Source organism: Pseudopipra pipra, chromosome 1 (genome assembly GCF_036250125.1).
Source record: "Pseudopipra pipra isolate bDixPip1 chromosome 1, bDixPip1.hap1, whole genome shotgun sequence".
Classification (NCBI taxonomy): domain Eukaryota; kingdom Metazoa; phylum Chordata; class Aves; order Passeriformes; family Pipridae; genus Pseudopipra; species Pseudopipra pipra.
Genome location: NC_087549.1, coordinates 7,289,824 through 7,305,534, shown reverse-complemented (window position 1 = coordinate 7,305,534; position 15,711 = coordinate 7,289,824). Strand labels below are relative to the sequence as shown.

The following is a 15,711-nucleotide window of genomic DNA, read 5'->3' as shown; positions in this document are numbered from 1 at the left end:
GAACTCACTGTCCTCACTGCCTGTTTTAAAAAAAATAACATTTTAAATATTAAAAAAATGTAGTTGCGCCACTGGCTTAGAAATAATTTTCTGACTATGAACCTTCCCCATAAATTAACTGGCACTTTTTTCTTCAATATTTTCAAAAGCCGTATTTAAGATTTCACCCCAGATTTCCAGATGTCAAGGATCTGAAGACAATTTACTTCAACCACAGCTATAATGATCAGAATGCTGATAATCAGATACTTTAAAGGAAAAACCACTAATGGAATAAGTGTGATTGGAAGGAACCTTTAAGGTCACCTTCTCCAAGCAGGGTCAACTTTAGAGTTCCAACTTCAAAGTTACACTAAGTTGCTTGGGGTCATATCCAGTCCTGTTCTGAACATATCCAAGGGTGCAGATTCTACAGCCTCTCTTGGCCCATTCCAGTGTCTAAGCACCTTAACAGTCAAAATTATTTTCCTAATTCTAATCAGAATCTCCTTCCTTCAACTCACATCCCTTCACTGTACAGCTTTAAGAAGATTTTGGTTCTGTCTTCTTTTTAATTAGATTGCTGAAGACAGCAATTAAGATTCCTCTCCTGGCCTTTGCTCATTCAGGCTAAACACAACTCTAAGCTTTTCCTTCATACATGATCTAATGTTTTGCTTGTCATAGTGAAAAAGCTCAAAATAATAAAGTTTAAATTAAAGTGTCCCAAACATGCATAATGAAAACACTGCCAAATGCTTTAAAAAAGTAAATCAAATTGCTCAATGAAGTCAGATGAATGAAATGCTATCTCCTGACTTAATGAAAGTACAGCACTCATGCAATCTAAACATTAATACAGGAAAACTGGTGACTTATTATGTCCCAGATCTCATGAATTTGAAAGTTACTGTCTAAACTTAGATTTTTACCAAAAATGAACTCTCATACCTAGTCTCCTGATGATTGGCCCCAGAATGGAATCAAAAATCCTGCCTGAACTCATATGCCCAAGGAAAACAACCTCAAAAGGTAACTACAAAAGTCCATGAACTGAGCAGAGATAAGCTGTAAAGTACTCAAAAAAGAAAAATACAGACACAAGTTTGAACCATCATCTGCCTTCCATGGCTTAGATCCTTCTTTGATGACTGCAGCCTAGGATGTCTGCTCAGTGGGGATCTATGAAAGCTGGTGCCTCTCATGTCTCAGAACTATTAAAAAATATCATATTAAATCAGTCAGTGGATGAAAGGTAGATAATTCTGAGAGCTGGGAGCAGAATCCAATTCTCCTCCTTCACTGCTGAGTACTCTAATCTTTGGGCAATAAAGCCAAGCTCTTATCTCTTTGGTTTGAAATACTGCTCTGCCAAAGTCTACAGAGATTTTCCCTTTATGGGACCAAAATTCAACTCCTCTGCAAATGCAGAAGAGGAAGGAGTGCTGTTTGATTTCATACTTTCTACTTGATGGGACAGAAGAGACAAGGGAGGGGTCATGCTGGATGATACTAAGAAAGGAAGGAAAGGGGAGTTCTAAAAATAGCATTTTAATGATAAATACAAAAGGGTTTCAGTTTAAATTAATTTTTGATATGTCATTTTAAATTCAATTCATTTTAACATTTTTCTTTCATCTTAATACTTTTTCATTTACATTTTTGAAAACAATTGCACTCGTTCCACTGCAGTATTTAATAGCTTGTACCATCAGACCCCTCACATTTATTTGGCTTGTAATTAAGTATGTTGTACAAATAAAGGATTTCCTCCTGATTACAAGAAGAGAATTCACAGAAAAAAATATTTGTGTGCTAATTCTCATCTATATATTAAAACAGGGTTGTTGCATAACTACTGCATAGGCATATCTTAGATGTAGTATTTATTCAGTACCATGGAGATATATCTGATAAATCTGCTATTTTGCCTTTAAGCTCTATTTGCCTATGATACATGAATGAAAAATGAGGACACAAAATAATAGGCTGTGCAGATTTTCTTTTTTTAACCTTACTTCTGTTATAACACAGAGTTCAAAACAACCCACTTGGATCAAAAAATTTACACTATACTTTTAGAGGGAATCAGATACCAAATGAATTCTTCCGAAGTATTTAAATGCATGAGTTTTGTATTTCAGGGTTACAGAGTATTTCTGGACTCCAGAGTATTTCTGGACCTCAGACACAGCATACACAGAATTCAGCAGAAAATGGACCAGTGCAGGCTAAAGGGAACCTGTAAGGCACAGTACATAATGTCCTGCTAGTCCACACATCCTGTTATTTAGGGAGGTCTCCTATGCTCCCTGGCTGAGGCAGCATAAAGGCTTAATAGGCACAGCTCTTGAGATTCTATTTCTATGCTTACTGGTGATATACCTCCTGACTACAGTATAGCTCAGAGGCCTTTTCTCATCTCAATTTGCTGCATCAGACATGTCCGCTGACGTCCGACAACGCCCTCCAACCACACTGCTGTGGAGTGGTCTGCAAATAGAGAGGTTTAGTAACTACAGAGCTGAAGTGGGAGTTAGTCTGAAATTAAAGTGAAGGAAACTGTTTAAAACACGGGTCTAGCACTATCTAGTGGCAGTAGAAAGATAAGAAACTACTGCTTTACCTATTATGTTGCACTTGTGGCAAAGGCAAGAAAATTTACATCCGTTTAACAGGATTCTTCCTTCCCCAAACTCAGTTTGAGCGTGGCCAGTATTTTCTTTTTTAATATCAAATTATGTTAGGTGACAAGTAACACTCTAGATGAGTTAATTAAAGTGTGTTGGCCAATGCAGTCACCTCTCCTTTCTCTGCAGTAGCAGTGGGTCTTTCTATCCAACATAACACAGTTACTGAGGAGGAAATCAGGGACACACCAACGTGGCTCTGCCGAGTTCACATCAGTCAGATTTAAATCAGTCCCTGCACCAGCACTTTGGCACTGGATTCACAAGATCTGAGAAAGGATTGTTTACTCAGGCACGGTACACTGACTTTCCACATTCCTGTTATGTTGTGCTTGCACTGATAAGTCAGGGCACCAGAATGCAAGGAACAAACAGAGTTTGGATGGGCTGCAGTGGCTGGCTGGATCCAGCCAGGCTTGACAACTCCAGCTTAGTACTGGCCACACTACATCCCAGCTGGTTCTAGCAGGAGCCCTGACGGAGACTTATCTGACCCTGGAGGTACAGCCCAGCCCCACAGGACCTGAGCACACAGAGTCAGCTCTGCATTCACATCAGTCACCTACAGACAAATATTGGGCACTAAATGCATTCCTGTCAGTTCATGTAAGACCAACGGGAATTTTATGTCTCCTGGGTTGTTACAGGATGTCTATATGCCTGATTTCAAACTTCTCAATGCTTAATCTGAATTCACCTAGGTCTTCTTTTGGAAATGAGCTCTTTGTCAGGTGAAGTCAGATTTCTTAGCACAATTACCTGACATACTCCACAACACACACTCTCAAACAGTAACATTTTTCACTTTAAATTCTAACATCTGCAAACCCAACACAATTTTTACTCTAAACCAGTCAAATTAGACATAGATTCTTCTCTTTCTTAGGAATATAATTACATTACACTGCTCACTCCAAACCTTTATCCATTTATTGAAATAGACTGAGAAATTTCTCTTGATTTTTTCCTTACCAGGGTGATTTGTCTTGATGTGAGATTTTATAAGTCGATCTTCAGAAAATGACTTCTCACACACAGGACAGGAATAACTCTTTTTATCCTTAAGTGAGAAAGAAAGAGATTGCATGATCAGTCCACCGGTATAATCACTTTAGTCGTTATTCAGTAATACATGGTTCTCAACAAAGTTATAATTGAAGGTTCAGTTTTTAAGGAAAAAATGAAGCTATTTATAGTGAAATAAGTGAAGGAGAAATATTAAAGTACTCTAAGCATCATTAATCCTCATGAATGAAGGGCTCCAAGTTACAGCAGACGAGAATATGCACAATAAATGTAAGCATTATCCTCTGACTGACTCTGTAGAGAATCAAAAGTTGAAAGATCAAGTCACATAACAGAAGAAAACGTATTTGATATGAGCAGTAATATTCAGGGTTTTTTCTTTATTTTTTTTTTTCCACTCTTCTGAAACCTAAGGATGAGGTCTTATTATTCTGAAGACATGCACTACTATATGGATTTACTAAATGGCCTGAAATGGAGCAGCAAAGTTAGGAATGACAGATGCCATTACTTATTCAGTGTCTACATTTCTAACTACTTAATAAATATTCAGCATTTGATGTATTACCAATACAGTCTTTTTCTACTATTTTGATTCAAAAACTTACAGACTACTCTGGATTTTCTCAGTGTCACTGATGTTATAACAGATTTAACACCATCAATCAAGTTTAACTGGAGAATTTTGACTGAATTTCTTCCTATACGCAATTTTAGTCTAATTGCAATTTTCCTGTTTTTATAAATGCATCTAACTCTACATAAAAATTTAGGACTTTTCTCCATTAACTGCTAAATTATCCAATTTAAAATAAACCTTGCCACTTATTAAATAAATTAAAGAGGTTGATTTTTCCAGAAGCACCATCTGAGACAACAGACTGGATGCTCAATCAAATGAATGGATCATCCAATCACCTCTGCACTGAGGGGATTAACATATGAGTGGATCATCAAAACCACAGATGGAGGGGAAGCCTACTTAGTCCTGACAGCCAGGCAGATAAGCAGGTAACACATTACCTGGTGGGAGAGGTGCACCTACCAAACTACCAGAGGTCTCTGGTAAGCTGAAGCTACAGAACAGATATTTCACTACTTATTTGAGGAGAACAGAAGTACTTCTTGAAGAGCATGGAAGGAAGATTACTGATCAAAAAGACAAACCCCTGTGTTATGACAGAAAAATTTGGAGGTAACAGGAGAATAAGGGTCCTGGACTCTACCAGTTTCTGACCTTAGACCAAAGAGCATCTCTGAACAGTGAGGAAAAATGTACAAGGAGGTAATTATTTCTAGATGCTGCCGTTACACAGCTATAAATGGACATGTCTCTTAAAAGAAAAGCAAAATTGATGAGTTTCCATGGCACTGGAATATACACAGGCATTTGCACTCAGTACATTATGTACATCGGAAAAAGAAATCCCTATGTTGAAGCATCTACGAGTCAAACCCAGAAGTAGCTCTAGAACTCATGGGCTAAAATAGCCATAAATACTTCCACGACAGTAGGATATGGGATATGGAGCTCTCACTGCCATTAATATGGCAATGGGAGTCACAAGGAGAATCCTGTCTGAGCTGTTAGATCATTTGCTCCTGAGAGAAACTCTGCACCAGGGACAGGGGATAGCAGCTATTAAAGGATTAGTACTCCAAGGACAGTATCCTGCCTGCTATGATGGAGTTGGGGCTGTCATCATTTGGAGCCCTGAGAAACCCAGGTTAAAAAAAAGAGGAATATAAGAGAACACTATCTTTTTTTTTGAAAGAAGAGATTCAAGGAGCCTACAATGCTGTCTAAACCTTGAAGAAGAGCTGTTAATTTGCAGAATTAGGGTCTCTCAAATGATATAACCAAAATCTGCTACCAATGATTTCAGATTTCTAACTGAACACATCACTCCAATGAAGACTGGTAGACCAATCCTAATAAAACTCCACAGCAACATTTGCACCTTTTCAAAGATGGGGTTGCATAATCATATTCATAATTTGGCACACATAAGAAAAACTTAAGCACAGTATCATTTAGGGGGCTCTTTAGGGGGCAGTCGAAATTTTTTTGACAGATCTCAGTCCGTTCCTCAAACCTGCTATATAACTAGTTGCAAAATATATAATAAATAAGGACAAAAACTAATATATTTTTAATGTACAGTTGGGTGTTGCTGGTCTTTGATACTCACTGTATTAAGTGTGATCAGAACACTGAGACAAATATATCTTGCTGTTTCATAAAGTTAAATAAGAAAAAAAAAATCAACACTCCACACCCCCACCCCCCCCCATTTTAACTGTAATTGTGACAACTTTACATTCTTGCTAATACTCTCAGGGAAGGCAAGGTTATAAGTCTATGCCTTAAGGAAAACTCAAAATAATCAGTAAATACAACAAAAGCTATAGAGCAACATGAAAGGACAGGCACCGAGAACACATCTTTCCACATGATGATTCTAACAAAATTTTTCAACAATGAAAAAATCCAAATTGCTTCTTTCAAGCAGTTAGAAAGTTATCTACACCAAGTTCTGCAGAAATGACCTTCAAAAGGGTATCTTTTGCATGGGAACAGAGAGTGCCCATGAGCACTGAGACCTTCAAAGTGTATCTGTCAAGCTCCAGTCTCTCACAGAGAGCACCCAGCTGGAGCCAACCTTTCACTGCTGTTTATCCAGGCCAGTGCCACTGACTGTTGGAGCTTATGCTATTAGTTTTGAATGTTTAAGTGCACTTCTGTCGCTGCCCTGAGAGCTCATGTCAGTGCTGGTCCTTCAGTGTAATCCCATCACTCCCAAAACAGCCTTTAAGAAACCCTCTGTTGCAAACAAAGTATTTCAGAGCACCCAGGCCACAGCACAGAGCCTCAAAGGTCACCCCCACCACAGCTGTACCTCTTCAGAGTGCCCTGGTCATAGGTGATGACAGAAGCACTTTGGAGGACTGAGGCTGAAGTTTTAGTAATACCTTAATCACATTCCTAGCATGCAGGTTTTCCTCCAGTAAGAATAAAAGTTATCTATCCTATGCCTCATTGCCTTTTAAATGCCTTTGAAGGTTTTTTGAAGGGCACAACCAGAAACAAAGTATGGAAAGAGCTGGATCTTTGTTAGAGACCAGCTGCATAGTCCAATCACCTATTTCAATTTCAAATTAAAAGTCACTTATACACTTTCTGAGATTTGCTTACTACCCTATTAACCAGTTTGAGAAAATATAAGAAACTTAAAATAATTCCTAAATAAAGGCAGGTTTTTGACACAAAGTACTGTTTGCATTCCACAAATCAGGTATTTAATTTGGTCCATAAATACACTTAAACCTAGCAAAAAAATATTAGTCTAATGATATCACAAATCTTCTTGTTTATGCTGCTTTTTTATAAAATAAGGCCACATATAGGAATCACAATGTGTTTCTCTTTATGTAAATGAATTAAAATTGTGCTAAGAAATCAGCTCTATTGCATTACCGATTTATAACGCTCTGAAGAGAATTTTAGGCATGTGTTTCAAGATAATTCAAAGGACAGGTGTACTAGTACACAGTAATAAAAAGAAAAATTAAAAGCCTCTGTATATGTAGGGAGCTGGGGGTGTTCAGCCTGGAAAAAAGGAGGCTCAGAGACCTTATCACTCGCTAGGACTCCCTGAAAGCAGGTTGTAGCCAGGTGGGGGTGGGTCTCCTCTCTCAAGTTAACTAGCAACAGGACCAGAGGAAATGGCCTCCAGTTGTGCCAGGGGAGGTTTAGACTGGATATGAGGAAAATCTTCTGCAGTTAAAGGGTGGTCAAGCACTGGAACAGGCTGTGCAGGAATGTGTAGCAGTAAATCTGATGAGAAACTTGTTTAAACATGTCTTAAAATGGCTTTTGGTGGTCTCTTTGCAAACACATGCTTCTTCTTCCCAACACCCCCCAGGACAAGTGTATCCCATGCAGGAATGTCCTGAGGAGATATCCTGAGGTGTTCTCATTGGCCCCTTTTAACCCCTTCCTATTGGTTGTTAACCCCTTCCTGCAACCTGTAATTGGTTACTCTGTGAGTCCTCCTAACCCTATAAATGTAACATCTCCAACAATAAACGCTCTCTTGCCTCCTCTCCACACCTGGTGTGCTGTCTCCGTGCCTGCCATGAGACCATGTGCGTGGGGGGAGGGGAGGGCACCTCTCCTCTCCAGGCTCAGGACCTGAAACCCCTGATGCTGGAGTTCCCTTTCCCCATCCCTCAAGACGTCGGAATGGTTCTTCAGATGGAGATGGAACTAGCCCCATGTCGTGGGTGGGGAAAGGGATCCAGAGGAATGTGGTTCAGTCACAGTCCTGGAAGTGTTCAAAAATCTTGTGGATGTGGCCCTTGGGGACATAGTTTAGTGGTGAACAGGGTGGTACTGGGTTAACAGTTGGACTCAATGATCTTAGAGGTTTTTACCAACATAAAAGATCCTTTGATAAAACCAACAGACCCCTATGAAGTTTATTTAATTAATCAAATAGTACTAAATATGTCCTACACTGCAAAAAACCAGAAAACACAGCAGTTTTTCTATTGCACTCATCAGTAAAGAGACATTCTGATGACACAAATATCTTCTCTTATGAACATATATAGAATAATATAACCATAAATTACATGATCTAAATGGCAATTCTGCCACTAATTTCAAAAGAGAGTGTGTGGAGTCCTGACTGTTTTGTTATCAATTTCATTAATACTGTAAAATTAAGATCATGCCCCTAATTAGCAGCCCAAATTAGATAATTATGTTACAGAAATCAACAACCCATTCCCTTCCTTTCCAGCAGCAGCAGTGATTTCATGAGCAGGAGATAATACAAAGCTTTACTAAATACTGGTACTCCCAAAGCATTTCCAGGAAAAGTTCCCACAACTCAGTTAACACAACATTTGACTGTATAATTTGTAGAGGAATAGAGAGACAAAGCCCGCACCCACATCTACTCAGATAAACAGAAATTTAATTTCTAACACCTGTGGGATCAGAATTAGGCCCCTGAGTATATCCGGAAGTCTTCACCACAGCTGTCATGATGTTCAAATCAAAACCTTCACAAAAGATTCCTGAATTAAGCTGATGTCCTATTAAAATGCAACTTAGCTAAAAGGATCTGATGTACCCCGGAGTTGGCTATGTACACATGTGAACGAAGATACAGAAAAATGTGCAAATGGTTAGACAGACTTTTATGAAGTCTGACAAGCAGCAGAAGTCACAGCTCACAAAATGACAAGCACCTGCATACACTACTTGAGCACATTTTCAAGAAATATCCACTATTAAAAACAAATGCCTCACTGACATTCAGTATGGAAGTGAGTACAAGGGCAAAAGCCATTTTCCAACTGAGAGCCGGGTCATTAGATCATACATGTCTTTGTTATTTTCTTGCCTTTCCAGTACCTTGCATTCTTGACTACACAGTGGCACTGCTCCAGAGGCAAGGGTAACACAGCCAGACCAGTGACAGTCTGAAAATTAATGCTCCTCAGGAAGGGGAAATAAGCAATCAGAGCTTAAGTGTCTCACTTCCTACACACACGAAAGGTCAGCAGCATAATGGAATTTATAAGCATCCTTCCAAAGACAAGAGTCATTGGCATCCCGAAATGTGCACGAAAGGAAATGTAGGCATCAAAGAACAAGTGCTGGTTCTGGGTTTGAACTAGAGTTTTATAGAGGTGCTTATCTTGCAGTATCAATTACATATAGAGATTTAAAATATTTTCAGAGACAAACCTCTCTGATGTTTATCTGCTCAGCATAGTTAGTATTGTAAAACCCACTGGGGGTTGTAAACCAACTCTGGTACCTCCGTCAGCGTTGTTTAGTTCCACACCCAGCCCCTAATGGTCCCAATGAGCTCATCCATAACTGTAAATTATTCCAAGTAATTTTCAACAGCCCAGCCCTCTCCTAGGTGCCATGATATTGAAGTGATTGGCACATGTTATGGTTTGAACTTCTCAAGAACTCAATAAATATTAAAAACCACTACACAAGCCTTAGGGGTAAAAGGTGAGTACTGAAAATAAGGGAATATATGCAAAGTTTTGGTTTTGAATCAAACCAATCCTCAATTCCCAGGCTTCAGAAGTAAAAATCTTCCCTTTAACAACAGTGTGTATCAAGTACAGAGGCAAGAGGCAGAACATACACACTCCTCATCATCGTCTACCAGGGAATAAACAATCCCAAATTCAGTGCAAGACTTAGATGATGCACAGAGAGTAAGATAGGTGGCTATACAGTGAGTGACAAGGATGAAGGGATAGCTCCTTTTCCATACCCATCACTTATCCTCTTCACCGAATAATGCAGGGATTCAGCTAAAATGCAGCCAGCAACAAGGCAACGAAGGGTACACATCCATACAAGGAACTGAACTGAGATTTTGGTCCCTTCGGTCTCCAGGGAAGTTTTAACTTTAATATTTATTAAGAATTGATTTTGCAAACTAAAATTAAGATTAAAGTAGAGTTCCACATTTAACCCTGCACAGCTTGTTAATGTACTATAATTTGGAGTAAGTAGTTCTGTTCAGTGAGATATACATGAAGTAAATATACCAAGCAGTGGGCACAAAGGCCGATATTGAGAAGGGCCAAATTTAGTTATTAAGTTTTAATATACGAATTTTTCAATCCATTTAAATAAATATATTTGACAGTAAGCATCAGTAAGAATGCTTCTGAAAGATCTTGCTGCCACACTGGTTTTAATTATGAAATGCATTATCTCAGTTCTATTTAGTATCATGAAAATGATCCTCCTGGTGGGAGCTGTTGGACATTCATCACACTTGAAAAACAGGAACTTACATAAGGAGAGCTAACTGTAGGCTCTTTTGTCTTAAGGAACCACTTACACAGATTTCTGCCATCAGATGGGCATCATAAACATAAGACATTCAAAAACAGCCAAAAAGAATGTCTATCACGTGAATTTTCTGCACCTTTCATAACAAATTCAGATTCTGTTTAAAATAGCTACAGAAACGGAGGACACAAGGGGGAAAAAACATGTTCCTTTTTGTGTCAACTGTTCTGTTTTCTTTTTTAAAGCTCTCCTGAAGTAACTGCTTAAGAAGAGCAGAAGACTAAGTGTTCTGTTCCAAATATCTTTAAAGTAACTTCAGTTGTTGAAAATATTGGCCAAGAGCCTACCTGTTGACTGTAGAGGAAGACCTGAAACCACTTAACACAGAGTGTAAACACCTTTTTTAAGTAGCTACTCACAAATTGTCCACATCTGGGGAAAAACTAGCATGAATCCTTAATTCAAGCATCACATTCTTGTAAAAAAGAAGTGTAAGAGCAATATTTATCACACTGCTTAGAGTTGTGAGGCTGCTTTCTCACAGAATAATACCACACAATCACAGAATATTCTGAGTTGGAAGGCACCCATAAGGATCATCAAGTCCAGCTCTTAAGTGACCGGCCTGTAAGAACTTGTCATATGTTGTGCATTCTATCATGGATGCATAAGATTTATTTACAAGAAAATGCCAACAAAAACTGTAATGTTGTGTAAAGAATGAAGAAAGGCCCATCTGTGTGAATATTTCCTTGTCCTTAAAGGACAGAAGAGTGAGTGCTGCAATTAAACAACTGCCATTTTCTCTTCTGCTGGAATAAGAAATAAATTCAAGAGAAGGGTCTTTTGGAAGTATTTTACTGCATCAATAATTAAAGCCTCAAATTGCAAGGATGCAGTTCATGACAACTTTCTGACATTATCAGTCAAGAAAATTTAATTACAACAGTACCACTGTCAAACATTTTTCGAAATCCTAAACAGTGCTTTATTCAATAGCAGTACCCTCATATATAACCACATGAGGTAATATGGGCCATCTCTGCACTCCTGATGGCCTTCAGGAAAGACTCGAGTCAAAAGTGGACTAAATTCTTTATGCTGAGAGAGTAGGCACTTGCCAAATACCCTTTTCTAGAGGCCAATTTGGAACAGGAAGGAATTTGCCAGTGTTCATACACTGTGTGAGTGTGTGCACTTTACAACTTCTCTGGGTACTCACAAGCCTAGAATGTCCCAGATCAACTAGACCTTGCAAGCACATAGGATCCTGCCATGTGGTAGGAAAAGAAGTCTGTGGTGTGCAGACCTGTTCTGGCAAAAGCTTAACCCATTTGGGACACTCATGCAAAACAATAAAACAGCAAGAACAAGCTTGGCAATACTGATGTAAGAAAACAATTGTTTTCTTTAATCTTCCAAGAAAAGCATGTATATAATTTCACTTCTAAAAAAGCATCTTAACTAATGGTGAAGAATAAAAATATTATTCCTTAGTTTTAAAATATTTCTTATTCTGAATACTGTAATATTTTTAAAACATACTTTTGAAACCAAGGCAAGCAGGGTTCATGTAGAAAACATTTTTCCTCAAAAGATCATTCATGTAATAATGTTGGATCAGAGCAAGATCACTAAGCAGTGTCTCACACAATGAGGGCTTGCAGTCAAGCATGCAGTCCCTTGGACAGTCTCAAAGAAAACACGTAACAGGGAATGTAGAGGAAGTAGACCAGACTCATTTTTAATACATGGCATTCAGAGCTAGAAGGATTTCTAAACAAGACAGGAGCCTTTAAAATGTGATTTCTTTATCTTTGTAAATACAACAGAAAATGGTAGATGTTCAACTGCAAATAGGTGTAGCTATTAGGGAAAAAAAAATCTTTTCAACTTCTTCTGTCTATAGTAAGTAAGAGAGGAACATATTTTCATTGTACCACAGTCATCTATTTATGAAGGATGGGAATTCAGCTCCGCGGAAGGAAGTAACATAACAGACCTTATTTTATTCTCTCAAAACCCAAAGAATCTGACAATACTGGGAAAACCAAAGGGAGAAAATGGATACAGACATACTCGACTGGAAATGACTATGAGAAGGACCACGCATCTACTTACTGTAACTCCTGTATTCCCAGAATTATGCAGAGAGCACACAGATAAGAACCCTTAGCTATGTCTTCAAATATTACCACACAATTCCAAACACTATGATGATGACACTGAATTTGGACAAACAAACCATTTGGTTTGTTACTTACCAGATCTGTGTGAACTTTAAGGTGTGCCTGGAGCTTGTATTTATCTGGGGTAGAGTAGTCACAATGTTCTGTGGGACATTTCAGCAGAATATTACTGTGTTTCTGGATGACGTGACGCTTAAGGCAGTTTTTGGTGATGGAGGAGTAATTGCACTGGGAGCAGTAATATAAATGTTCTCGAGTATGTGTACGAACATGCATGTCATAATGCACTTGGTACCAAAACAATTTGCCTGAAAATAAAATTAGACATGAAGAAAGTAATTTCTACACAACTGTTAGTGAAAATTACAATAAATACACAATTTTCTTTCAGAGCCAAACACACTGTTTGAATCCTATCCCTTTTGTCTTTAACGAAAACTTGTCTAAAGACCCTTCGCTACTGAAAATATATTTACAAAACCCATTTTTGTCTAAAAAGATTGTGTTATATGTCCTGAAACAGCCTAACAAGGGCAACTTTAACACATATCAATGATCTTTCCCTAAAGAAAAAGTTCTTTACACCTGTTCTCCTATACAAAGAATCTGAACGCAACTGTACACTAAAAAAGACTGTCAAAATATTTTTGTTACTTCCTTTCATGTTACTCCTTCCTAAAAGCCTTTCTGACGTAATGGCACCAAAAAATGCAGAGCAATTCATCTGAGGTACAGTGTTATAGTGTTTCAAAAACTTGTTTTTTTCAGACTTTGATTCCTTTCCCTTTTCAAGAATGAAGACTACAACATAAATCCCAAATTGTTTCCTTTCCAGTTATGTAAACACAAACATTTTCAGTTAGAATAAATCTGAATTATGCATTATTCCCACTTCCACAAATTAAAAAAAAAAACACATTTACAATCAGAATGGTCTTGATCTGATACCATAATTGAAAATTTTCATCTGACAGAACGTGGTGCAAAACAAGTCACAAAAATATGCCAGTATATATGTGCCTATTCTACAGAATATATATTACCATAGATCCTCCTATACTATAAGAAAAAGACTCTGAATCTTACACTAAGCTGATAATGAAGCTTAAGCATTAAAACATGGACTGAGTAATGCTGATCCCATGCCTAAATCTGCTGTGCTTGGACCCAGTGAAAGTTATGACCTGGGTAGAGGCATTTGGACAGAAATAATCTAATTCTATCAAATTTGACATGAACAGAAAATTGAGCCTTGCAAATCATTGCTTTACTATATTCCACTAGTGTTTTTTTGAGGAGATTTGACTCATTTCACACTATTTATACAGCAAAAAGTAAATCTCACTGGATACCAGAACCATACTGAACTACAAAATTAATACTTTTGAAAAGATACACGAATATATCAAACACTGTAAACCAGAGGAGAAGGAAAAAGATGGTTCACTACATAACATTTAAAAAACCCCCAAACAAACATAATTCCACTGCTCCTTACCACAGTATTCACATTCTAAGTCTCCATAAACCTTCCTTATCCTCTCACACAACTCTGTGTTCATTTGTCTCTTCTGCAAGCTATCCAAGATCTGCATGAAGGCAACGGATCCAGTCCCACCATTGGATGTAGCTGTGTTGGAAGAGGCTGCCTGTGGGCTGGTGGCTGCTCCAGCTTCTGGTGCTGGCAAAGGGTCCGTGGATTCTGCTGAGTTCTGAATTGGAGGACTGCTTTTTTCTGATTCACTAGAAGGAACAGACTGGGTTCTCTCTTCAGAGACTGGAAGGTTCTCAGCCACTGTATTGTTCTGACTCGAATTTAAACTTTTGTCTTCAGACAGTAAAAGATGAATTTCTTCACCCTGCTCATTTACAGAACTGCAGTGATTAACTTCCTCTTCATTTGGAGGAGAAACCTTTAACTCCTCAGGACCAGCAGTACCATTTTTCAGCAGAAAGCAATCTGATGCTACACAGGGCTGAATGTTTGGGACTGCTACCTCTGTTGTCTGACACAGTGTCTCTGCTACATTCTTCATCAGAGGGTTTTCAAATTCCAAGGAAAGGACTGTATCAACTTTAACATTCCCATTATGTTGGCCATTATGGCTGACATCTGCAGCTGTCGATTCACCTTCACCAGCAGGTGGCTGTGGTGTGTTAACAGCATCAGGACCTGTGACAGTCGATTCCCCTGCAGTTTGTGTTTGCGGTTCACCAAGGGCTTCTGGCTGGATGTCCCCTCCTGGCTCGAGCAGGCAGAAGCTTTGGTTGATAGAGCTGTTAAAAACAGAATCCTCCTGCAGATCCGCATGAACGTCTTTGATGTGAGAACGGAGTCTCACAGAACTGACAAACTTCTTCAGGCACACAGAGCACACGTACACAAAGGGGTGCTTCCGAACGTGAAGCTCAAGAGCTTGGTATTTAGTGGCTCCGTGACCACAGAGCTCACAAGCAAAGGGCCTTTCATCCCCATGAACAAGCATGTGACGGTCTCGATCAAGCTCATTTTTGAATTTGCGCTCACAAATGTGGCAATCATACAGAAGTTGCCTTTTGCCCTCTCGTGTCATCAAGCGAAGCTCATCAAAAACATCTTTCACCTTTTTGTCTTGAAGGTCATGAGTTTCCTTGATGTGCTTGATCAAGTTTTTGACATCCGAGTATTTCTTCTTGCAGAAGCGACAATGCTGCTTAATTTTCTTATGAACCCTTTCGATGTGGACTTTGAGGTGGCCTTTGCTGAGGCAAGTGAATGTACAATAATCACAGCTGAACTTCTCTCCAGTGTGTTTCCGCATGTGAACATTCAGGTTGGCTTTGATTGCACTGGCATAACTGCAGGAAGGACACTTGTAAGGTTTCTCATTTGTATGAATCCTCAAATGTGCTTGGAGGGAGTGTTTAAATTTGAACACCTTGTTACAGTATTCACATGTAAAAATCTTCAGTTGAGTCGGGCCCAACCTAAAAAGAAAAAAAC

The 15,711-nt window shown here is 38.7% G+C and overlaps 1 protein-coding gene across 4 annotated transcripts in view; it reads right to left on the bottom strand.

Annotated features, from left to right (window-relative positions):
• Positions 1-15,711, bottom strand: part of ZFAT (zinc finger and AT-hook domain containing) — a 127,572-nt gene that overhangs the window by 30,571 nt on the left and 81,290 nt on the right. For all 4 annotated transcript variants that reach the window (XM_064644319.1, XM_064644308.1, XM_064644298.1 and 1 more), the window contains 3 exons: positions 14,227-15,695; positions 12,804-13,036; positions 3,642-3,729 (listed from right to left, as the gene is read on the bottom strand). In XM_064644319.1, coding sequence (XP_064500389.1) covers positions 3,642-3,729; positions 12,804-13,036; positions 14,227-15,695 — 1,790 coding nt within the window. The remainder of the gene's footprint in view (positions 1-3,641; positions 3,730-12,803; positions 13,037-14,226; positions 15,696-15,711) is intronic.